The following is a 25,469-nucleotide window of genomic DNA, read 5'->3' as shown; positions in this document are numbered from 1 at the left end:
TATATTTCACTTTATTTAGGCTATTATGGAAAAGTTATTTATTCACTTCGTTTATTAAAATTTGTATTTTAATTATATTTATTCACTTCATTTGTAAATACTTATAAGGAAGGAACTAATATGTCAATAACTAGTAAGGTAAGGTCGAATGTGATATATTAGGTGAAACTAAAAACAGGTCCAGCTCAGCCCACTTAGAATCCATATGCCTACTTTTTGGAAGCATTTATTGTGGGGTCCTCGAGAATCGACCAACTAACCAAATGGGAAAACCAAATATTTAAGATCCATTTACACATGTAAATTAATAAAAAAAAAAGGAAAATTTGACTTATAGAGCCACCCAACTCACTATGCTTCAATCCAGAAAAAAAATAAACACATATATATATGTGAACTAATAATAAATGATAAAAATATTCATTATTTTTTATTATTTGTCCTTCAACCGTCCATAATAAAAAATGTTAGATGACTTTCAATAAATGATAGCTACATCCACTTAAAAAATAATTTGAAAATTTAATTATTTATAATTAACAAACTAAATGTGACAGCATTTTTGCCCCCCTATTTAATTTTCTCACACGTTCTCTTTTGCCCTTTTATTGCGCGTCTTGGTTGGAATCCACATGGTGGGGAAGCCCCAAAATAACAATAATTAAATAATATGCACCAAAATCCATATAGTGCATGTCAAAGGACAGTTTGACCACACACCCGTGAGGAACTGTTAGTATGTCAAAGATCCGGGCCAGTGTTGGATGAATGACAGATCCGGATCCGGATTCGTTATGGGTAAAGTCTACGGTCACAAGCGCTTTTCATGCAAATCTTTAGCTTTGCTAAAAAGACAATACAGTTATACCAGACGAGCTAGTGAGTAAAAAGTGATTTCTAAGCCAAAAACTCTTGTCTTTTCACATAAGAACTTGATCATGGTCTTGTCACCCAAAACCAAGCTTTTACAAAATCTTGTTTTATGCAAATCCTTATTATACCAAATCCCGGATATATTTCACCTAACCATACCTTAATCTTATATCAAACACAATTATTTCAATTCCACAAGACTTGCGTCCGTGCAATTTAAGATCATCAAACAGCTCCTTGAAAATTTAACAAGTACCTCTAAAAAGGCCAACCCGCAGTGGTTGGATCTTTTGTCAATCTATCGATATCGGGAAAAAAAGAAATCCAAACTTTTGCTTTTATTAATATCGAGGAGTAACATGCATGTGGTGTGACTTCCAGGACCCGAAATAGCAGATGGACCGATACACTCAAACTTCATGTTGTGCTCAATTGGTCTCCATTTTAGTGAGCATGAAGCCGTTCATTATTCGGGTAGTTGACATCGATATTGGATCCGGACCAAGTTCAAAACCCATCCTAGTAAGGCATGTTAGATCCGGCCAAACCATGGTTACCATCGGATGAAAAAGATGTGAAAAAGAGAACACAGTCTTTAAATGATGTTTTAAAAAAAAAATCTTTATGATAAATGATTGTTGAAAGCTGTTTTTAAAAACCTGGTAATCAGGAAAAGATAAAACCATGGTTCTCTTTTGTTAAACCATAAAATGTCATGAAACATCAAGGAAAAAATGATCATATAATATAATATTAACCACACTCTTAAAACAAATAATACTAAGTGTTATTGTCGGGCCGGATATCATATAGTGCTAATTAAATCATTGGTGAAAAGTCACCGGGTTTGACAAAACCCGCCTGGTGTTTATCTTATTCACATAGAGGTGCTTAACGTTTTAAAAAATTAAAATAACTATCACTTAGTTGCCGCTTTGCTTAGTTACCACTCAGGAAAAAAAGTTTTCACATTTTAAAATTTCGTCTAATTCTTCTTTAAAATTGTTGATGGCGGAGACACATGTGAGCTCATCGACTTGCCCTTTCTGTGTATATCGTGATACAAAAATCTAAAATCGGTTGAAGTAGCACCTCTTTGACCTAAATTTTTTGTCTCCACCATTGGTTGGTGGGCAACCGAAAAAACAAGTTTTTCTTTACGTACTTATGCTTGTTCTTCATTCAAGATCTTTGGATGATGGCGCAAAGATTGGGTTGGGGGCCAGTAGGCGGTTGGTTCCTGCTTCACACCAACCATTTGTATTCAAATGGAGAATCACTGACGTGCAAGCTGAAACATGATAAGAGTGACACTTTGATACTTTGAGGGATAACCTTGCTTACCTATATTGTTGTTGAATTTTTTGGTATAAGTAGGGGCTTTCAAACTTTTTTTGAGCAAAGACTAGGTGGATATAGATGGAGATTAACAAACTGGCTCCACAATATTAAAACGAGAGGTCGTTTTTTTACTATTTCAAAAGAAACGGGTGTTCCATGTGAAAATATGGTTTGACAATTTGAAAATCCTGGAAAAAGCATCCAAATGAAATTTACTTTTTCTTTTAACCGGAAAAGGTGCATGCATGGCAGGAAAAGCAAAAAAAAAAAAAAAAAAAAATGCCGACCACTTTTTTCTTGGATGGCGAGAAAGAAATGTGTATGAAACGGTAATGATGATACTGTTAGAAAGATTCTCTCTTTCAAAAGAGACGATTGACAAACAAAGTCCCTTCTCCCGCGAGGGTCGTGCCGTTTAATTTTTTATTTTCTTAGTGGAAATTGACTGCCCCTGTTCATTTTGAATTTAAGTTTTTACTATTTCAGAATCCTGTGTTGGTTATTGAAATCTTAACGCAATACCTTCTCGGTTGTTGATAGTAGGATTCGGGTTCAACAAGAGAAACATGTTACAGCTTTTCATTATTTTTAAGCAAAGTTTTTTTTTTAATTAATGTATGATTTATTTTTTTAATATATATATATATATACATAATAACTTATGGATTTTCTCCTCTGTTATTTTATAAAAAATAATTTTGAAAAAACGATGGTCTTTAATCGTTTTTTATTTTTAAAATTAGTTTGTGTACTTAACTGTCACACTAAAATTATGGCGATACGTTTACGCGATGCTCAACAAAGTTGGGCTCAAGTAGACAGAAAACCTTTGTAGGTAAGTTCGGCTCAATCCATATTCTCAAAAAAGTTCTTCTATTTGATGTCTATCCTTGCTCCAAAATTTTCGCGTTTTCTTTTTTAATTTCTTAAAAGTTATCATTGGTTCATCAATAGTTTATGTTCTCTGAAAAAAAAAAAAAAAAAAAAGCTGCTGCATTTTGTTTATGAAGATAAAATACAAAGAGAAGGGCTCAAGATGGTCTGACCTGGCTAGCTTTTTCTTATTGTGTTGTATCCTAAGTCGAATAGAAGCTTGACCCATCATACGATGGGTACCCGAATAGCCCTCAAAAAACTTTTTTTTTTTAAATAACATGGGGATTAAGATATTCAATTCCTTATGAAAATCATATTTTCTTAAGATTCATTTTCTAAAATCAGTATGATTTTAAAAACTTAAATATTTCTATGTAAATCTAAAAAAAAAATAGTTTTGCGTATATGAAAAATTAGAAAATTTTTATTTCGGCCGTTATTAAAATTTTGAAACTATAGTTTGACCTTTACGACAAAAAAATCTTGGTTCCGCTCTTGAAGCCAACATAATATTTTACCTTCAAAACTCCAATCTGGAGTATTTACCTTCAAGTAATAGGGATTGAACGTTTGGAGGCTGGCATTGCTTCAACCCTTTAAAATATGGGTTGACATTGAACATTACGGTATAGTTATCCACCAATTCATATGAGTCCATCCATTAATGCTAACAGTGGCGTAGTCACATTGTGACTGGTATTGTGACTGGTGTGAGCAGTTACTCATACTAGTATTTTAAAATTTAGTTATTTTTAAATTATAATATTAAATATTTATTTTTATATCAATCTCTTAAAAGTTATTTATTTTTAAACGATAATATTAAATATTTATCTTTATATATATACAAGTGTGGGTAACTGCCCACCAGTCACAATGGAATATTTTTAAACTTGTATGTGTTCATTTAATCAGTATTTTTAAACTAACAAGCCAGCGAATTTTTCTGACTCTTTACTTCATGCTAGATTTTGCTTCTCCGATTAACGTTTGCTTTCTTCCATCATTTACCAGAAGATATATGGAAAAAGCATGACACAATTTAAACATGAATTTAACGGCAAATATCAGTTTAAATAACTCAAACTTTTTTGAAAATCAGATTATAACGTCTTTAATATTAAATGCGTTTTGTAGCAGGCAAAATAAAAGATACCCTTTTGTCCGGTATTTCAAGAACTTGCGGTGGTCTTTCGTATAGATACACATGTTGAACCTTGTCTGGATTTTTTTTTTTTTGGTAATTACACGAGAAAGCTGGAATCAAGAAAATGGAAAATATAAATGACATAGATGGTTAATTCATCTAAACTGAATTTATGGGAGAACACCATTTACACTACCCGAAAAAATTAGCAGCATGATTTTACCAGTTATGTTTGAACGAGTTGGTGAGGTTGGCATGTCAATCGCCAGTTTGATTCTCATCGGTGCTATTTTTCCTGTACTATAAATTGTTGACCCGCTGCACTTCAATTGCTAGGTGTCTCGCTTATACTCAAATCTCGATGCAATCCTGAACCTCAGAAAAAAGATAGAATAAGATAGAATCACTAAATCCTTTATAATCTTGTGAACAATGTATATATTTTTGGTGTTTCATAGTTTCTAATCATTAGGTCCTTCGAGTTAATACATTAAGCACTTAGAGGAAACTGTAGTCGCTATCAAATATATTCTTATGGAAGCATGTAGAACATGACTATTCAGATAATTAAGTTGCTAAACGACGTCAACCACACGTATATCTGGTCTTATCAAAGTTGAGAGCAACTTTCGGTATGTCCGATTCCCACGTAACTTTTTTGTCGTTTTTCTCGACAATAAATGCCATTAGTGCTGACCATACAAAAAATTGGGGCTTATCATTGTATCGACTTGCATTTCAATGTTGTCACTATATTAGCGAGATATTAACAGCTAACATAAATATTTTAGTGATTGAATGACTTTGCAAGGAAAAAGGAGCGGAGGCAAGGGTTCAGTATAGTTGGTCGGACCAACGACGGCAAGGGGTTGGCGTAATGGACGGAGTCGGAGTGGAGGCTAGTGGGCAGCTGGGGTCTTCCATTATGCCAACCCCTAGGGGATATCCTAAGGTAGAATTACTTGACTGGATTTCGGTTGAAATTCGGTAAGTCCATGTCCCATTTGATTTGGATCACAGTATGAATTGATAGAGATCCAGTTGACACTTACAAGTAACAGAAAACAAGCAACTTTCTTCTCAAATTCCAACTTGGATCAGGTTTCCATCTGGATCGATGTTCTCTCTTTATTTCGTTGTAAAAATGCAAGAAAAGACTTGAGGTTGTTAACTTTGAACTTTTTTACCATGGTAAAAAGGGTAAATGTGGGAGGCAGATTTTCTTGGATCCAGCACTAGAACACGTACTTCGGACCTGAGTTCAACTGTACCAAGTGGTCATCTTGTTCGGATCTGGATTTGGATTCGGCCTCTCTTGATTGAAACTAAAGTCTGGCTACCGATCCGTTTCTTACTTCGTTACCCGAGTGGCCTCGATCCGTTGATTCTGACTTATGGCAGCCAGGGGCAAGTTCAAAATCGCGGATGAATCCAGATCTAAAAGTTCCAGATCAGGTCCGACCCGTTCAAGGGCTAAGCCAATAGCATCATCCCACTACTGGCTGTTCTTGCTTGCTTGCTGCTTCACTTCTCCCGTCTCTCTCGTTCTCTGTTCCTCTCCCTCCTTACCTTCTCTCCCATCTAAAGCCGTCTGGTGGATAAGAGTTGCTGCCCCTTCGAGTACCAAGGCAAAATTAGGACTAGTGCAAGAAAGTGAAGCGTCTTCTTGAGACGGAGAGGGAGAGAGATGGCTCACTCTTGCATTGCCGCTGCCGCGACCACGGGGATTTCCTTCAAGTCGAATGTCGCTCCCTCGCTGCCGCTTTCTTCGTCCGTCCCTTCTTCCGTCAAGTAACCTCTTTCTCTCTCTATCTCCCTTCTGTCAGTTTACAGGGTTTAGGGTTTTTTGGGTTTTGGGTGTTTGTTCATGTTGGTCTTCTCTGGAATTTTATATTTTCTGCACGTGTTTGGACGTTGGTCGTGGTGAATTAGGTTATTTTTCCCGCGTTCTTATTGTTGGTAGGTTCCTGGTTTCTTTGTCTGATTCTCTTTTTCTTGTTTTTGTGATTTGGTGATGTTTGATTAGTTAGGCTTTGGTTGATAATGAACATGACTGGATTGGTTTGTGTTTGTCACTCTGTAGATACTTTTCTTATTCTCCTTGTCATTGCAGTCACCATTGTTGAAAAAAATATACGTGAGATATGTTGGAGTTGGTGGCCTTCTTTTGCGGTCCTTTATGGTTTTCATGCTCTAGGTAATCGCGTCTTTTCCTTGTTTGGAGTGGTTTTGAATGGGAACAATCGCGTGGACGAGTGGGATAGCATGGATTTCCTTCCGGTTTATTCCTTCTGTTTATGTTGGTCAGGTACAAACTGCTGTTAAGGTCGGAAGTTAGGTCTTACACCTTCCTTGAGGGGGTAGGATGTTCAAGAGAATTTTTTTGGGGATTGTCCATTCTTCATTGTTACATAATTTTTGCCTTTGGTATTGTGAAAGCTCACGGAACAGTCAATATTGGATGTTGTTCTGATATGGTTTGAGCTATCCAAGGCTTTCTGTTATAAGAAAATTTTAACTTGGGTTTTAGTAAAAAAAAATTAAGAATGCCTCTGTTCAGTTACCAACGAATATGGATTCGAGCTTCCAGGTTCAGTGGCGTAAAGAGAAACGTCTATGTGGACGTCATTCATTAGATGAAGTTCTGGATTTTTCTTGTTTTGGACCGCAAGGGAGAGGTGATTATAAGGACTGCCTCCTGAGTGATCCTTGTTCAACCTAAGCGTGTCTTTATTATAGATGTTTCCATGAGGTTGATAATAATTATGCAGTTCCTGTTACTCCTTTGCTCCCTGTTAACCTGGAGTATGATATTGGCTATGCTTTTCTTTTGTTCAGTAGTGCATGCCAGTCCATTCGCTATTCAAGGAAAAGTTTCCAGGTTCCGAAAGCAATATATTCAGGTGGATATTGGATTCCTGAACCTATCTCGAGAAAAGGGGTTTGGTCGATAAGGTGGTTTCCTACTCATTCCTTAGCTCAAACCTTTGAAATTTTATGGAAAATAATCTTATTCGCCCATCCTTTCCAGGGATGACTTGCAAGTTCCTTCATCCCCATACTTCCCCACTGCACAGGCTGGTCAAGGGCCTCCTCCAATGGTACAAGAGCGTTTCCAAAGTGTTATCAGTCAACTTTTTCAGCATGTAAGTCTTCGTTACAGAAGTATACTGGCAATGATTTGTTCTTTCTTTGACCACTCTCTGCAGTTTTTGCTTGATGCATTTGTTTGTCCTGTGGGCTTTATATGAGGTTCCTATACCTTTTATCAGAGGATCATACGATGTGGTGGAGCTGTGGATGATGATATGGCAAATGTTATTGTGGCTCAACTTTTGTATCTTGATGCAGTTGATCCTAACAAGGTTTAGTTCCCTTCCAAACAACAAGATTTCTTTTAGTTGGGACCTTCATATGAGAGTCCTTTTTTTTTAAAAAAAAAAAACTTTTAATTGAACTGCATGGTTTCCTATTATTCTTGTGTATTTAATGCTTTATGAGATGCTTGACATGTTGCTGTTTCTTTTATCACATCCTTTTCCATTTTGGGATGGTAGACCTCATAAAATAGCTATAATGGCAGAGAAAGGTTAAATTATGTTCAAGAAGCAATTTATTGATTTTTTTATTAATGTGCATAAGATTGGTTAATTGCATAATGCTTGCTCTGTAGCTAGTTAAATTAAAATCAATTAGTGGGAAAGTTATTGTTGAAGATAAAAAGAAGAGGGTCAGGGAAGTCAGAACTTCATGTACTCTAAATGTACATGACCATTTCCCTTCTTGTCTTCCTGAATTTTCCTGCTGCTTAAAAAGCACTTGTTTGTGTCATCTGCTTTGAATGGTTGGGGCTAGCATTAACTGTTGAATTTCTTTGATTATTATTCTATCATTTCTTGTTTCCCACACTTTTTCTAGGTTTATGGGTCTTGTCATTTTCTTTACATGTCTATGAATACAAAATATTTTGATGATTAGCTTTTATAGTGTCATCATTTGATTCTTCTCCTTTTGCGGGTGTCAAAGATTTTAGAGATTTAATTGTTCATGCAGCATGCATGTCACATGAACATTATTTAAGAACATATGGAGTGCATTATTAGGCAATGTCATGAATAAGTCGATAACGGATGCCTCATGATACTTTATGTGTCACTATGTTCATGAAGTTATTTATTGCCCTATGGCTACCTAATTGGTTGGAAGGACCAGAACAATTTTAAGCTATGCCTCCATCAGAGCATTGTAGACCCACTCTTGCAAACCTTGTTTAACCCGAGGAGTACTGCAGTCATTTTCCAAAACTTCCATGCTTAGCTTCTTACGTCTGTTATGTTGCAGAGAGGGATTCTCAACGGAAGCTGTTCTCACTGCGGGTTATTTTCTAAAAGTTCTGTTTCTAGCTTCTTAGGTCTCTTGGGCTGTAGAGAGGTTATGTTCAAATTAAGCTATTTCTCAAAAGCTTGGACTGCAGGTGCTCTTACCATGTTCAGTTACATCTAAGTGAAGAAAGCGACATATTGCTTCCCAAGAGTACAGCTGTTGATGTCGCTACCAATTTGGTATCCTGTTTTGAAGTTTGAACTAAAGAAAATAATCCTCATGGTTTGAGCATCGGAAAACATGGAAAAGGTGCAATTGATGTAGTTAGGTTGTATGCATTTGGTCTCTGGCGATGAGCCCAATGCTTGTATTGTGGGCTATTTTCAAGGTGAGACTTTGGCTTGTGTATAGTGTTCATGTTTTTTGGCTGCCATGTTTAACACTGCCATAAAGTAGGTCCAGTATCTTTGGCCCTGAATGAAGAATGTGTCTTCCCAACCTATACAGCCTTAACAGTGTGAAGGTATATGCTTTAGTGGGAACTGGAAAATGAATTAATTAACCTTTTATCACGTCCAACTAATCCTCAAGCAAAGACATGCAACTCAAGCTTATAGAGTGTCTCTTCAGGTGCCTGTAAGAGCATTCAGATGTAATTGCTTGATTTCCAAGGAGGGTTTGACCTACTAATGTCTTCTTCCTCTCCATGAGATCAGTTCTCATTTGTTTTCAAGTTTTGATTATTGAATTTCTGCTATCAAAATGTCAACTTAGCTCTTCAAAAGAATGATGCCGGTTTGTTCTTTGGCTTTTGCCATCATTTCACTTTTCTGTATTTGTTTGCCTGTCCATCTACCGTGCTGATAAGCAATAATGTTTGGATCACTTGCTTGAATGACTGACCTAATAATAATGCATTTCTTATCTGTTTAGGACATTATCATGTATGTGAACTCTCCTGGAGGATCAGTTACTGCTGGTAATGTCATCGTTCAATTTTAAATGAGATTTACTTTTCATATTATAACATGTCAATTTGTCACGAAGAGTCATGCTTATGTGATTTCCTTTATGATAGGTATGGCCATATTTGATACAATGAGACATATAAGGCCTGATGTGTCAACTGTTTGTGTTGGACTGGCAGCTAGGTACATTGTTTAATTCCTTTTTTTTTATTTTATCCTTTTTGTTTTCTCTATTATTATGAATTCATGGTTATACATGTGGCTGCTTGTTAAGTTAAAAATCCATTTTCGATTGCCCTTTGTTCATCATACTTACGGACTGTTTGCATGTGGATAGATGGTTTAACGTTTTCTGTACTTGATCTATCAAATATACAGTTCATAAGTGATGGCATTGTCATTTCACAAGTGATTTTTTATGCCAGCAAATTATCTTTTTCCACTTTCTAAAACATTGTCCTCTTTACGACCAGCATGGGAGCCTTTATCCTCAGCTCGGGCACCAAAGGTATTTTAAGTTTTTAACTATCACCATTTAGTGACACTGGGTCAACTGGACATGCTTTATTTCATGTTCAGACACGTATATATTGCCTGAAAAGCTTCTGTTTGCATTAATGAAGGGAAGCGCTACAGCTTGCCAAACTCCAGGATAATGATTCATCAGCCCCTTGGTGGCGCTCAGGGTGGCCAGACTGATATAGACATCCAGGTTCTCTCTCTCCCTCCCTCCCTCTCTCTCTCTCTCTCTATATATATATATATATATATATATATATATATACATTCAATTCATACATTTATAAATGGATTGAATCCTTTTGTTATTGCTACCTTTTCCTAGATGCCTTTCATATTATCACGCTTTACGGTCTTCTTTGCAGTATTGATGTGGTCTCCTTTCTATAATTTCAACAGGCAAACGAGATGCTTCATCACAAGGCTAACCTGAACGGTTATCTTTCTTACCATACGGGTCAAAGTTTGGAGAAGATCAACCAAGATACCGATCGTGACTTTTTCATGAGCGCAAAAGAAGCTAAAGAGTATGGACTCATCGATGGTGTCATCATGAACCCTCTAAAAGCCTTGCAGCCATTGCCAGCATCCTCTGAATCATGAGCTACATATACCCAAACACTCGGAATCCGTAGAACCATGAATAAGTCTTCATTTTTCCTGTATAATAGATCACACTTGAGCCACAAGTGTACCATGTTTTCTTCTACGTTGGCCACTCAGTTTCCCATTTGGGACTAATTCTAAAGCATGGAACATACTTCCAAAGGTACGACTTTGTGGAATACAATTCAACTCAGTTTCTCTCTTTGAGTTGGATTTTTTTGGCTTGTTCAAATTTTGTTTGAGATTTTATGTAATTGGACATCTGATTGAGGATGGAGTTGTTGAATGTATCCCTACTATTTGGCACGACTGGTTCAAACCTGAGTTGATATGGGATGAGCGTTGTTGTTTACCGCAGTGTTTCTGGTTTAGTGGGGGCCTTCTTGTGCTGTGGCAGCTGGTCTGCTTTCTCAACCAGTATTGCGATGCCAGTCTCGACAGCCGTGTTGTGTAATTGGATGGATTTCGCCTGTGAAATCATGTACTCTCATGTAGCCACGGGTGTGAAATCGGAAAAATGCATGTGACAGATTTATGCATTCGATATTAGCCTGGGTAACCGGTCTGCAAAAATCCCCTCTGAGGGACCTGGTGCACCTGGCTGGCTGGTAGGCGGCCTGTCCTTTCGCTGGTTTGAATTTCATGTGTGTGCCAACTCCTTTCGGTGAGTAGAAGGTTAACAATCCACATGTGTCAACTCTTTGCTCTTGCAGAAGCATGCTGCAGGGTGTGGGAACAGCGTTGGGGTTTACATCGGTGGGAGAGGAACAAAGTCATATCTGTTCTCGGGACAGTCAATATCTGTTCTCTTAGTAAGAAAAAGTCTTCCCCATGCTCTAATGCCCATACTGGATAGGAATGCTAATTGTGTCTGACCTCCCTTATGACGTGGAAAATACATTGTCTATGTTTCCGTACTAACATGCTCTTAAATTTGGGTCTTGCTTGGTTGGTGGAATATGGCAGGGGAATTAATGCTTTCAGACGAGCTGAACATTTGATCAATCATTGAAGATACATAGGCCAGTGGAACTGTGTTGGTACTTCAATAGTTGTTTCTTTGGTTTCAGTGGAAGAATGCCTCTGCATGTTGGAAGAAAAATATGAATGCAAATCTAGTCTTACATTCTGATTATGTTGTTGATTATAATTAAACTTTAGAGATGACGACTACAAGTAGAAAAACTAGCCTCATACGGCTTTGACAGACAACAGGTAAAGAAGAATGAGTACGAATGGGTGCAGTGAGTTGAGTTAGTATATACAACTGAAAGAAGAACAGTTACAGTGAACTGAGCTACTATGAGTACGAGAAATAAGTGTACCTGTGAAGGTGCATATGTATGACAACTACAGTAACTGGGAGCCAAATAAAGTGGCTGAATGGTTAGGTCATGTTCAGCTTCAAGCATGGCAGAGATTACCATTCCAGCTTTCGGATTACAGATTTAATTTTTATCTCTACATCCAAAACGGAAGGAAAAAAAAAAACCAGATACTATTTTCTACGTTTTCAAAGATTCCAGAACGCAACTTTTTCTTTTTTTGGAAATCGAAAGCTAGGTTTTTAAGCACCTAGAAAATGAACACCTGCAAAGTTAAACATTTCTAGATTTGCACAATTGGTGCTTTAATTCTTCCTGGTCAGGATATAATTTGTGATGCAAACTGTTGGATTTGGATAGCTCAAGTGTACAAGTGAGTTGGAGTTGAATCCATTGCAGCTACCCAAGATTTTGAAAAATAAAATTTTCCTGTGAACATTTTAAAATTTGTTTATTTTGACCCCTGTAGAAAATTTGAAAAATACACTCGGTTCATGTGTTGGTCTTTGAGACCCTTCCGTCACCTCAAGGGAAAAAAAGAAAAAATCCTAGAACCTCCCCTGAGTTGTTTCTGATGTCTGGTTCAAGTATCCATTTGGGCTTTTTTTTTTTCCTTTTCTTTTCAATGTTTATTGAGCGGTTTTTCTCTAAGACCATACCCTTAATGTTCTGGCTTATTTCAGAGCCTATGTTGGCCTAAAATATATCTTCAAAATTCGATGTCACAGAAAAAGTTGCGTTCTGGAATCTTTGAAAACGTAGAAAATAGTATCTGGTTTTTTTTTTCCTTCCGTTTTGGATGTAGCGATAAAAATTAAATCTGTAATCCGAAAGCTGGAATGGTAATCTCTGCCATGCTTGGCCACCATTTGTAGTTCAAAGAATTTTCCGGTGAGAGCAACAACAAGATCCGAATATCGAACCCCTTGAATGTGAGCCGTCTTGCTGCCGGTTGCACCGCGCCCTTAAAGCTCCATCTCAGCTTTACTGTTTCAGAGTCTAGAAGGAATCTTGATTTAAAGGAATTTATCCGACACTCATGTGGTTGTCCTTTTTGAGGGGTTAAGTCGAACTGCGTGATTTGCCATATGCGATGAGAAGTAGAGGAAGGTGACGAAAGTAAAACCAGAGAAGGACGGCTGTTTCCGTTTAATTTCATGAGCATTGTGGTAAGTTTTTCCTTGTAAATCCTGTCCACAAATGGAGATAATGCACTTATAAGTGGGTAAAGGCAGAAGTTCTGTCGAGGGGGCACTAATATATAAAATTTTATCATAGTAGAGACACTAATGTGTAAATATATGTACTTATATAAAGCCTTTTACAAATTATGAGGGAACATGAGTCCCCATTGGTCTTAAATATGCCTCAACCACCATATTGATCCATGATTATGCTTCTTTGTAATGATCGATGATGGATGTCCTTTCCTCTTCTTCACAATTGCCTCCTTTTTCTTCCGTTCATTATATATAAAAGATATTACCTCGCCAAATGATTAGAAGCTATTGTAAGTATACTCTCATTAGTACATCAATGACTTTAACAGTACCTGATTTATACATCAACTTGCTTCACGACCTGATCTCAATTTGACGAATCAAGTGATCACTGCCAGTATTTAAAATAGGCCACCTAACTTAATATTGTTTAGTTTTTGGGTGAGCTAGAGGAAATAGAGGAAATCTCACTCCTCTAGTGAAGTCCGAAGCTTCCTCCTTTCCTCTCATTTTTCTAAGAATATTTTCCAAAAGTGATGCCCCTACTATGCATATCGGTATCCTCCTTTCCCCTCTCCCCGCGCCAACCCCCTCGAGAATTAATATTATTCTAGTTAAACACAGTGTACACAGCTACCTATACACACGTGCATGCAAACACGTCTCTTTCTGCGTGGAAACACGCACACACATGTGTATATAGAATGGTACAGTGAGACACACACATGCATGCAAACACGCACACACACATGCATGTAGAATGGTACAGTGAGACACACACATGCATGCAAACACTCACACACACATGTATGTAGAATGGTACAGTGAGACACACACATGCGTGCAAACACGCACACACACATGTATGTAGAATGGTACAGTGAGACACACACATGCATGCAAGCACGCACACACATATGTATGTCGGATGGTACAGTGAGACACACACATGCATGCAAGCACGCACACACATATGTATGTCGGATGGTACAGTGAGACTCTTCAATGAAAACAACCCATCCCTCTTTGAGATAAGGAAAAGAGAACCCCCATTCGGTAGGAGTCAAAAAAGTGAAACTGGTTCGGCGGAAAGCTCCCAGAACAGTCTGAAGCACGGTTGGTAGAATTGCGTTTAAGCACGCTTTTGAACAGCAGTTTTGAAAATTAGGAAAAGGTGCTTACTGCTTGTGGTGGAAGCGATTAGAACACGAGCAGTTGCATCCGTGGAGCTTTTTCTTTTTTCTTTCTCTAAAGAGCAGTAAAATTGATCGAGAGATTTTCATTTAAGGAGTACCATTTGGCCTTGAATCTCAAAAAAGATATGTAATTCACGTTTCAGACGGTTAAAAAGTGTTTAACTTTTCACATGTTCAAAATGATGATCCTGCTTGAAGTTTATTTTGGGATTATCGCCCCAACAGATCTGTTGGTGCACTAAAATACATCTTTGATGTAACCTGTTCTTGTCTTCAAGGTCAGATATGTTTAAAAGATAAATGGGCAACTCTTTGTTGATGATCATCTTTTCGAACAAGGCTTACTTGATCAATGATCCTCCTCTCTTGTTTGTTAGAGGCAATTCAAACGCCTCTTTATCCTGTCCACACCTTTTGAGTGAAAAAATCTTGAGATGAAGATGAGAAGTTGAAAATGACTTCATGCTTTCTTTCATCTCCACTTCCAGCTACATTCCAATGTTGCCTGACATCACACGCAAGGGGCGGAGCCACATGTAGGCATGTGTGGGTAATTGCCCACACAGTCCAACAAAAACCCCTTATTTATATGCTGGTGATCGTCAAATTTTTATATATTTACTTATAAAATACCCTTCAAATATATAGCGAGTGCCCCTTAGCCAAATATGTCTGGCTCCACACTGCAGTAAAATTTGTATAGTCTTATTTGGACGTGCACTTCTTTCTGTATCAATTAAGACCTGCTATTTAAATATAAATATCAATTCTTTGTGATACTGCATATCCGGCTTCCAAACTTTAAAACTGTCGTTATTTCATAGGAAAGCTATTAGAACTTTAGAAGTAATATTTTTTTATAGGGTAAAAAAAAATGTAGTTTGGTACAGACATATGCTTACCTATATAGAGTTTCTAAAATATGGGTACTAAGAAATATGAGCATTGACGGGGATTATCATGAAAATACATATATAAAATAGCTGCACAAAGCCAAGATTTAAAAAAAAAATCATAAGTTGAAATGTGTTCATTTGTGAATCATAAAATCATGTTAAATGCGCAGTCCTTGATGGTGCATGATGCTAATGCTCATATTTATGACTACAAACATAAAAGATGAAAACCCAACTATTTAAAAACATCTGAACTGTAGGGTAAAAATGTTACGGCTCTTGATTTTATATATGTCAAATTTCAACTGTTAGATGATCACATCCATATGGCTCCATAGGGAATGGCTAGATTATTACAAGCCTAGTCGATTTTCAGATATTAAGATGTCCATATCATATATATGGACTGGGGACAAGTTGCATTATATTACAGGCTGGTCCTGCATGTAACCGATAGCTCCCCATCGTGGAAACGAATCCACAGAACTCAAAGGACACATTCCAATATACATGTTCTTAAATTAATCCAATTACGTAAGCAGATCAACTCATTATTCTACTGATTGTTTTCTATAACAGATCGGTCATATCAGGGAAGCCATTGCAGAAGCCTAGCTTCTTTCACTTTTTTGTGGAAAGAAAGAAGAACAAACAAAAGACATGGGCCAATGATTGTTGGTTCCTGAATTTAAAGGTCAATTGTGTTTTTACTCCACTTCAGGTATGGATATGCTTCAAGTAGGATAAAAAAAAGGGAACATTCAGAGAAAGCGGGAAATTATTATAAACTAAAAGGTGGACCCCCGGATGGAAAGGCAGCCACCTTTATCGAGCGTAAAGAAGATTCTGCAGTTCCTCAGAAAAAGAACAATACTGTAGTGCAGCCAAACTGATAACAAAGCCATAACTTTAGTTTACCTTGTGGGGCAGATCCATTAATATATCATTGATGAATGTCGCCATCCGCGTCGTGGTATCTTTATTCGCTACAGTTAATGCACAAACAGAGCGATGTCTCTTCCTTTCTCTAGATCTCTCTCTCTCTCTCTCAGTAGCAGTTAATAAATAAGGGCAGACAAGTACTGTACTACCCAATTTAACAGCTTGAGCAAGTTGCAAGATGCTCGATCGTCATCTTCAATTTGGGTTCTTTTGGGGAACTATACAGTGTTCACTTGGTTGCCTATCTCATATGGGGGTCCCATATTTTTCTTCTACTGTTTATCTTTGATGAGCTTTAACTTGAGAAGGTATTCAATACGGCCGCATTGGGCTGTGGTATGATTCTTTTGTAGTAGATAAAATTTTGGTATGAACAGAAAGACAAAATGCCATTTTCTATAAAAAGGTCCTGTGGAGAAATTTTCGAGTTGCAGGTTCACGGCGACAACTTCGGGAAAGGAACCAAAAATCACTCTGCTTTCTGCTCGAATGGTTGTACTGTCGACCGGACAGGTGCGGAAAACATATAACTGAGTCCTCAACGAAGTCGTTATTCATTCTCTTGAAATAGTTTTCCAACTATTTTTCCCTTTTGTAGATGGTAGCCATAGATTCGGTAAGAAAGCGCATCTTTCTACATGATTTTCCTGAAACAGCCTTGCCTTCTCCAATGCCTTCTCTTTAGATCCCATTAAATACAAAAAGGAATAACCAGAAATGGCGAATGTCTCTCGAAAGTCACCGACCACTCTTCCCTCAATCACAAGGGCACACTAGTTTGCCAGAGAAGGGAAAAAAAGGAAAACATTTATATACATACGCAGTCAGAAGATCCATGTGCCCTCCCAACCTTAATTTCAATTGCTGTAAGAAGGAAGAACAAGGATCCTCTCATCAGAGAAACTGTTCCTCATGATCCCTCTAAATGAAGAGAATATCGGTAGCTCCTCGAGTTCATCAAAGAAATCATTCTCTTCAGTCTTGGTTGTTGTTGAGAAGTTCAAGATCTGCTGATTTGACGAGGAAAGAGGCTCATCAAGGGGGACTAGAGGCGGGCCAGTGTTATCAGCCTCTTCTGTAAATTGTTGCATGTCTTCTTCTTTTTGCTGCTCCTGTTTAGGTGCTTGCAGATGGGGACCGATTTCTGTTGATGGTGGTGGCTCAGTGGAGCTGGATTCATCCTCTTTTGGGGCTTGGGTGCAGGTTGGAGTAGGGGAGGTGGGCTCAGTTAATGGTTTTGCTTGGGGTTTGGGTTGCTCAGGGCCTGGGTGGTTGTGAGATGAGGTGTAGGTGATTATGAGCACTGAGGCATCTGTCCTGCACCTCTCGACTTGCTTCTTTGCTGAACAGCCCTTTGATGTGCTGCATCTGTAATATCCCCTGAAACAGCACAAAAGGAAGAATGAAAACAAAAAACCAGTTGTTTAAGAAGGTACTAGCTTGGTGAAGTTTTTCAAGGAAATCAGAAAGTTGGGTAGCTTGAATATGTTTGATCCCCTAACTGACCCCGATTAGTGATGAAAAGAAACGCGTCAACAAGCATGAAAAATTCCAACTATTTGGTTTGTTGGTATCAAGCTTGGGGAGAGCAGGGAAAATGAAAGGAGGCAAATAATGGTGGACAACAGAGAATTTTGAACAATTGCAAGGTTTCGACAGTGAAACAATCATATCCCATGAAAGAACAGCACTTAAGGAAGTTTCTGTTACTCGATCACACACAGGACAGAAGGCCATGAAACTTGTACGTAGAGTTTATCCTTAGACTTTGGGATGATCTGAAGCCTACTCAAAGTACCCTTGAGACCAGGAGAGAGGGAAAAAAAGAAGGAAAAAGAAAAGCTCGAAAATATGAATTAAGTACCTCGGATAAGGTGATCCTTTGATAGGCTTCTGTCCATATTTCCTCCAAGACCACGAGTCAGACGGAGGGCCTTCACCCTTTTGCTTCCCAGCCGGCGATTCAACCCGTACGGTCACAACAGTCTTGGGGACAGCCTTTCTGACAACAAAGGAGAAAGAAAGGGAGAAAAGAGGAAGAAAGAGTGAGATCTCGATAACCGACGACGATTATCTTCCCGACTCCAGACAGTGGTGTTCAAAGCTATTCCCACACCAAATGCAGGAGGAGGAAAGCCCTTTAAAGCTCCTCCAGAATTTTATAGATCCTTTTCTGCTAAAATGAGCAGAGAAGAGCTGATCAGATCCCTTGGCTAAGTGGGTTCGTTTAAAAGCCTTCAACTTTGAAGAAGATCAAGAGTTTGATGAAACCACAAAGATTCCGCAACAAAAAACTAAAATAGGACATAGTAAGCATTCATCTTTCAAGTCCGGGAAGATGGGAGTTTAAACAAATGAAAGAAACGACACTAGATGCAGAAAAACAAAAGGGAGGAGGAAGAAAGTTTGTCATCCCTAAAGACCCACCTTCTCTTTGATAGAGGATTGTCTGTTTTCGCCTGTAATGACGCATTCAAGTCGCTCTGAGTAAAAGAAGATGGAAGAAGATCAGGAGGAGGAGGACCGACTTCCATAGCCTACTCTCAGTGCGATTTTTTGTTTCTTCTTGGCTTCTTCAAGCAGCTGCCCACATGAATGCCAACCTTTCTCTTTATGCTAGTGGCTCTCCTGCATCCCCTTGGTGACCATGAAAGGAGAAGAGAAAGAGAAAGACGGTTCAGAGTATCAGCACGGAGAAATGAGCATGGAAGAGAAAAGAAAAAGAAAGCCTTTTGATTAAGAGAAGGGAGAGAGCGAAAGCAGACAAAGGCAAGTTGCTTTCCTGCTTTTCCCTACCCCCTCATTAATAAAAGGTGGGAAAAACCAGTGTGGTTGGAAGCAATAAATGAAGAACATCAGAAACTACACGGCAGCTTACCAAATATCTCCGCTAATCGTCTCCTTTCTTGCATGCCTATCTCGGTTTCTTTATTTTATTTAATGTTTTTTTTCCATAATTATTAATCAGTGGGGAAGAAAACTACGCTCTAAATCCTTTTCTGTTTTCTCTTGATAGAATATGTGACATACGAAATAATCAAAACGATAGAATATTGATTTTTTGGGGAAATATATAATATAAATTCTGCATACTAGAAACTTACATATCATTTATATGTATGAAAAGAATGGAATACATTTTGATAACGTGATAAAAAATGTTGAAAAAAAAAATCATAAAGTTGTAGTAATATGAACAATTTACATATGTACGTGGGACAAGCGCAAGAACGAACCTAGATGCTGAATGTAACAAGTGCTTGCGTGACATGCCAAGGGAGTACTAGATACACATTGAGCAAGCATGATTCTTTCTCTCTCTCTTATATATATATATATATATATAAGAGTGTCACAGATCAAGATTCTGCAAAATATCCTGTTTTTCTCGGCATTATATCGGCTCATTCTAGGACTTTGCTCTCAGTTTTTTTTCTTTTTTAATTAATGGTGTTGGTATAGATGTTGGTGATAAGATTAATTGTCACGGAAGCTCATTGGGTGGCATAACCTGCCGTTTAAGCATCGTCATGCGTTCACCAATCATATATCATAGACATGTATATATAGAATATGAGCTGTTCACTAAATTATTAATTTATGCACTCGTTTAGCGTGTCTCCGGCTGCTTGGTGAAGAGCAAAGGCCTTGAGAGCCGGTGAATTGCCATATGATTCATGCATATATTGTACGGCCTGCCGCATGATACACAAAGAAAAAAAGCTAATAACCAACTGTGTTGTGGGCCTTCAATACTATATAAATGTCTAGTGATCAAATCTCTTTTTCCTTAGTTAAAGACAAGTTTTCCTTTCTCTCTCTTCTTCTTATTATTTTGTTACCAAGTAGAGAGAGAGAGAGAAAAAGGAAGAGAGAAAAAAGAGAGTTTACTAGTAGCTAACGATTTATGAGGGGCAGATCTTTGTCTCCTCGGCTGGTACACTCCTTGTCCTTGAATAGCCAAATCACTATCGCTTGCAAAGGACGGACAAAAAAAATCCTCAGAAGATGATTAGAAGTTGGCAAACTAAATAATTCAGACGCAAATCATTTAGTTTTGTTAGATGAACAATAAGAGTATTGCAGCCTACACTAACCTAAATGCCTCCATTTTTTTTTTGGCTCTCGTGGTCCAGAGCTTCGATCCCTAAGTTGAAACCTGCATTGAAATCAAGGGTGGCGCAAAGAAATTTTTATGAGGGGCCAAATTAAAGTTTCTAAATTTTGACATGAGCTGAATTAAAGTTTCTAAAGTTTGACACAAATAAAATTTTTTAAATTTTAATGTAATTTTTTTAATTTTTTTTTTGAGGTGAAACCAAGACGCATGTGAAAAAAATGAAAGTATCATTCCAATTTTATGTGATGCCTTTGAAGCGGTATTCTAAAAATAAATGAGTTTGTATAACCATTTTGAGCTCTATCCAATCACGGCCATCTAATTTAATAAATGCATCAAATGGGTGCGAAAAAACGCGCATTTGGTGTGTTGTAAGAGGTGAGAGGTTTTTTTTTTTTTTTTGGTCAAAATACAAATGAAGAAATCCATAAATTATATGTATAAATATATATAGCGACTAGATCTTCGTATAGCAGATTTTGAAGGGAATCTTCTCGGTTATTGATATTAGAGAAGATTAGATGTTGAATATTAACTTGCAAACATAGAAGCCAACACATTTTTTGAGAGTCTCATAACTTTAAAAGTAGGATGAAAGAAATAAAAAAGAATGGAATAAAGGTGTTTTCTTAAATAAAATTCTTTGTCTGAGTTGAGGGATACTTCAAATTCTTAAAAAAACAGTTTGGTTTCTATATTTTGTAACTTAATTTTTAGCACCTTAACTTATTGAAATAAAAAACGTAGATAATTTCCATCAAATTTGGTATATAAAGGTAGTCTACATGAGGCCGGCCTGACCTGATAAGGAGTTGGGCTCAAGCCAAGCCAAGTTCGTGATTGCTGCTCGAGCTCAGCCCGACACTCAAAATCTAATAAAAAATTATTTTTTAATATAAAATAATACATAAATATAATTAATTATAATAATATATATAATATAATATTTAAAAAACTTATCAGGCTGACCCGATATCTATTTCCCGATATCTATTTCTCGGGCCAACCCTAGCGAAAGTCTGGCCAAGTACCATGTATATAAAGGTCTAGTAACTAGACTATCTTACTACACATATACACTCACTCAGTGACACTGACACACACGTACACATAAAAAAACAAAAAGATAAATCAAGAAAAGAGATGGTAGGTGTGAGAGGTGCTAGATCTATCATGAATAATCCAAGCCTTTAATTTTTACAGCATTAGTTGTTGAAAGAAAAAGAAAGAGAAAAACTTGTGAATTTATATTAAATGATTAAAATGTCCTACTTTCTTTTTTCCCTTATTTTTCCCTCAACTGTTCTTCTGAAACTAAATCGAACGCCTAAATTATTTGTTTGAACTAAATCAAAGGCCTAAATTATATATTATATTGGATCTAGCACCAAAGGATTTGACACCTACTTGTTTGCACATATAAAAACAAATAGTGCGTGATTGGTGCACTGCTTATCCACCGATTAATCAAATTGACCTGCCATTAATTTGATTTGAATTGGTCGAACAACAATCCATGAAGAGACAATACCAAACTCCATTACACCCAACGCTTTCCAATGTCAAATAATTCTTTCTTACAATGAACCAGTAGGTCAAGTGTCTTGATCTCCATTACTATCCATCATCATCATCATCATTATATATATATATATATATATATATATATATATATATATATAAAATGATGATGATGATGGATTAGGAGAGAAAAAGAGAGAGAGAGAGAGAGTCGTTTTCTCTGGAAAATATAGAAGTTAAGAGGTTGGGAGTGAAGGGACTGGTTGAGCATCCAGATTTTAGTTTCTGCTTGTTCCAACTTTCGCTATCCTTCATATTTCTTATTTAAGATGGTAGATGGATTGATCGATGCACCAAATCTTGATCAACAGGAAATGGAATCCACATCATTCTCTCTCTCATTTAAGGTAGCTACTTATGATATAGTGCACACCATTGGAGACATGGATTGATAGGGATGTAAATAGATCTGATTAATTTGTCTAATCACATGCATGAACTTTTTACCCGCTCTTACCAGTAAAAAATCCAGAGGCGAGCCAGATTTTTTTTTTTTTTTTGGGACAACCAATTCTCATCCCCAGTAAAACATTAACGGATCGATGACAGCCAATTCTGGGGAATCTGTCCAAGGTAAAAATTTTTCCGTGATATTAAATACTGCTAATGAAGCGTTTTGTCTGTGCCATGTACTTTACACAGTTTGCTAAGATCAGTCTTTAAGGAACGGGCTCATTATGCTTGGGCCCAAATACTGACTCGTACTAATAGCAATTAACCTTAGTAATCAATCATATTATTCTTATTATTTTGATCGTTTGTCAAAGAAACTTTACTACACAATTCTCCTTTTTTTTTTCTTTATTTTGTTTAATGTGAAAAGGTGGCTGATCTTGATCAGCCACCTGATTTTTTACTGGTTAATTTGTTCCAAAAGATCGATGCACACTCCAGTCTCTCGCTCCACGACAGAAATGCCGACTTATTCACAATTGAGCCAGCAAACCACAATGTGATCGCCGGGAAAATTGCGGTTCCGCACTCGGTGATAGAGATAAGAGACTGGTCTTTTTCTCTTGATATACAATCACTGTTAAAATTCTCCATATTCACATCTTGGATTTCTTATACATACTACCTGTTTTAATTAATTGTTCGGAGAACAGCTTTCAGTTTTTTTATGGCTGGTCTCTTTGTTATGTCTGTCAATTATGGCATCATATAAGTTCTGATATATTCCACTTGATCCTTATGTTTCAAAAACTTTTTGTTGTTTGTACTGTTGGATTTAATGACATGCATGCATGGAATTGCATCTCTATATAATTAGTGCAAGCTCAGTTGTGTCTAAAGCGATAGAATTATCTTTTTTCTTCGCTCCGAAAGTCTGAGAGGAGCCATGGCCCCTGCCGGCCCGCCCTTGGCTCCGCCCTTGATGAGAAGATGCATCAAAAGCTCGAGAAGCGGCTAGCGAGCAGAGAACTGGTATGGTAGACCTGTCAACAGTCGCTTTCCGGCTTCAAGGCTGGAGCTATCTTGTTAGAAGTAGAGTTAACAACACTTGAAGCTGCTGTAAATCCATTCTCAGCAGTTCCCTCACAGGTGGGTCTCCTGCAACTAAAAGGACTAGACAGGAGGGGAAATGAGAAAAATGTGAAGGGGTTGAGAAGCTGGGGAGCCTTTGCAAACCACACCAATGAATGGATCAGCTCTTCTTGACTTGTTGTATGCATGGAGGGGACCATTTCACTGGCAATCTTCTTTGTTTTCTTTTGTATAGCTCGCCACATGTGCTACTTATCCACTAGGAGATCCCACTTGACATTATCAAAAAATGACAAAAGCCTATCCCATAATTTCGATACCAATAATTCAACTCTCGCACGTGTGCTTTTACACATGCAAGAGTTGCAAAAGACGGGGAGGGGGTGCATCGATATGCAAGTAGAAATATAGCAGAGACATCATGTCGAGACACCAAAAGTAAAAGTAAGCCTAGTATTTTGGAGGGAAGCGAGGAAGTGTGGTTGATTTAGCTCTTAGATAGGCAGTTGAATGAAATACTCATCCTGCTCACTCAAACAAGTGCAAGAGCAAGTTATTACCCTTTTTCTTTAACTAATGTCAGAGAAACCTAGACCTGAACCCTTTGAAACATGACATATTGAATAAATAGTCAGTCCAATCACTTACCTTGGCGCTTGGATGCCATAATAACACCAAAATACTTCTAGATATAAAAAGTTGAAACAACCCCTTATAAGGAAAAAATGAAAAAAAAAAAAACTCTTTTAATTTGACTAGAATGCTCTTGTAAGGGGCACCTGGTGGCTTGTGAGGCCTTGGAACTAGGTGCAGGTTTGTGTGGGCAGTTGCCCGCATGGACCACATAATTTATTTTATTCATATATTAGTTTCTTCAGACCATTTATTTATTACATGATAGTGCCTTTAGATCTAAGATTTCTTATATTAGCACCTCTCAACAACGCATATATTAGTTTCTTCATACCATTTAATTATTACATGATAGTGTCTTTAGATCTAAGATTTCTTGCATTAGCACCCCTCAGCCACAAATCTCTAGCTATAACATCACACATCAAAAGATGAATTGAACCATTGACAGCCACAAGTTGTGCCGTTACACCAACGCGTTTACCATGAGGTTCCACTTCAAATCCAGGCCTTACCAGGCTTGATCTAATGGAATCATATGTGATTGGATCCAGGTTCAATATCCAAACCCAGATCTGACCGGCATAAGATTTGATTTTTTTGGCCTAAATCTGGTTGATCTTTGTAGAAATTCCAGATTCAGTTGCAACCAGATTCCATTTTCTTTGCTACGCTAAACCAAGTGGACCCAGAGCATGGAAGCAGACCATCAAGAAACTTGATGCTTTCTTTTTTATCCCTCTTGTTTTTATGGACGTAGTGTCGCTGGTCGGACTGACAAAGAAGTGAAAGGCTGTCGTCAGTTCTATTCCTGTGGGTACTATTTGTCTAGGCTGCATCAAGGTTAGTTGACAGGCAGTGGCAGAGCCAGAAAAATCGACTGGAGTGACACTTGTTTAAAATATATATATATATATAATGATAAATATTTAAGATTTCCATTTAAAAATAAAGAACTTTTAAGAGATTGATGTGGGCAACTGCCCACACCAGTCACCATGTGACTACCCACTGTTGACAGGTATCCTGCTCTCCATTTAGATTCCAAAACAAACTATGAATTATAAAGAAAGAGAGGAAAGGAGAAAGACTTGGAAGGATCTCCATCCTCTTCCCTTCATCTCGTCTCTTGTAATAAGATCATCCCAATCAAATGAAGCTATCAATTTGGAAAAAGCGGGACAACCCCTCATCGGCTTCATTCTTTGGTTCATATAATTATTGAAGGACACACAATGTGCAATTAACAAAGAAAAGAAAAAATTGCAATAACTCGCTTGACTAGGGTCATCTGATCCTGATTGGGCAGTACCATTGACTCGGTCCCAAGTATAACAGTTGATCAGCCAGTTGACTGGGCAGAGCTTGCCGGCCATAATCACGGCGGAAGAACAGTTATGGTCCTGACTGGAATATGC

The 25,469-nt window shown here is 37.6% G+C and overlaps 2 protein-coding genes across 4 annotated transcripts; one reads left to right on the top strand and one right to left on the bottom strand.

Annotated features, from left to right (window-relative positions):
• Positions 1–5,744: 5,744 nt before the first annotated feature.
• Positions 5,745–10,959, top strand: LOC116262887 (ATP-dependent Clp protease proteolytic subunit 5, chloroplastic). Of its 2 annotated transcripts, none has more exons than XM_031642420.2 (9): positions 5,745–6,028; positions 7,079–7,192; positions 7,269–7,383; positions 7,510–7,602; positions 9,494–9,539; positions 9,639–9,711; positions 10,002–10,036; positions 10,152–10,240; positions 10,447–10,959. In XM_031642420.2, the coding sequence occupies exons 1-9, from the start codon at positions 5,925–5,927 to the stop codon at positions 10,648–10,650; spliced, it is 873 nt and encodes a 290-aa protein (XP_031498280.1). In that variant the 5' UTR covers positions 5,745–5,924; the 3' UTR covers positions 10,651–10,959. The 2 variants fall into 2 exon arrangements, with proteins under 2 accessions (XP_031498280.1, XP_031498279.1); XM_031642419.2 differs by having other exon boundaries at positions 5,747–6,028; positions 7,076–7,192.
• Positions 10,960–16,763: 5,804 nt separating this feature from the next.
• On the bottom strand, positions 16,764–19,036 carry LOC116261711 (probable WRKY transcription factor 35). 2 transcript variants are annotated; one of them, XM_031640522.2, is made up of 3 exons: positions 18,660–19,029; positions 18,097–18,234; positions 16,764–17,612 (listed from the first exon to the last, which is right to left on the bottom strand). In XM_031640522.2, the coding sequence occupies exons 1-3, from the start codon at positions 18,764–18,766 to the stop codon at positions 17,090–17,092; spliced, it is 768 nt and encodes a 255-aa protein (XP_031496382.1). In that variant the 5' UTR covers positions 18,767–19,029; the 3' UTR covers positions 16,764–17,089. The 2 variants fall into 2 exon arrangements, with proteins under 2 accessions (XP_031496382.1, XP_031496383.1); XM_031640523.2 differs by lacking the exon at positions 18,097–18,234 and having other exon boundaries at positions 18,660–19,036.
• Between the last annotated feature and the right edge of the window lie 6,433 nt (positions 19,037–25,469).

The sequence above is a fragment of the Nymphaea colorata genome, chromosome 10 (genome assembly GCF_008831285.2).
Source record: "Nymphaea colorata isolate Beijing-Zhang1983 chromosome 10, ASM883128v2, whole genome shotgun sequence".
In the NCBI taxonomy this organism is placed as follows: domain Eukaryota; kingdom Viridiplantae; phylum Streptophyta; class Magnoliopsida; order Nymphaeales; family Nymphaeaceae; genus Nymphaea; species Nymphaea colorata.
Note: the sequence above shows the minus strand (reverse complement) of the source record. Positions and strands in the feature narration are given on the sequence as shown.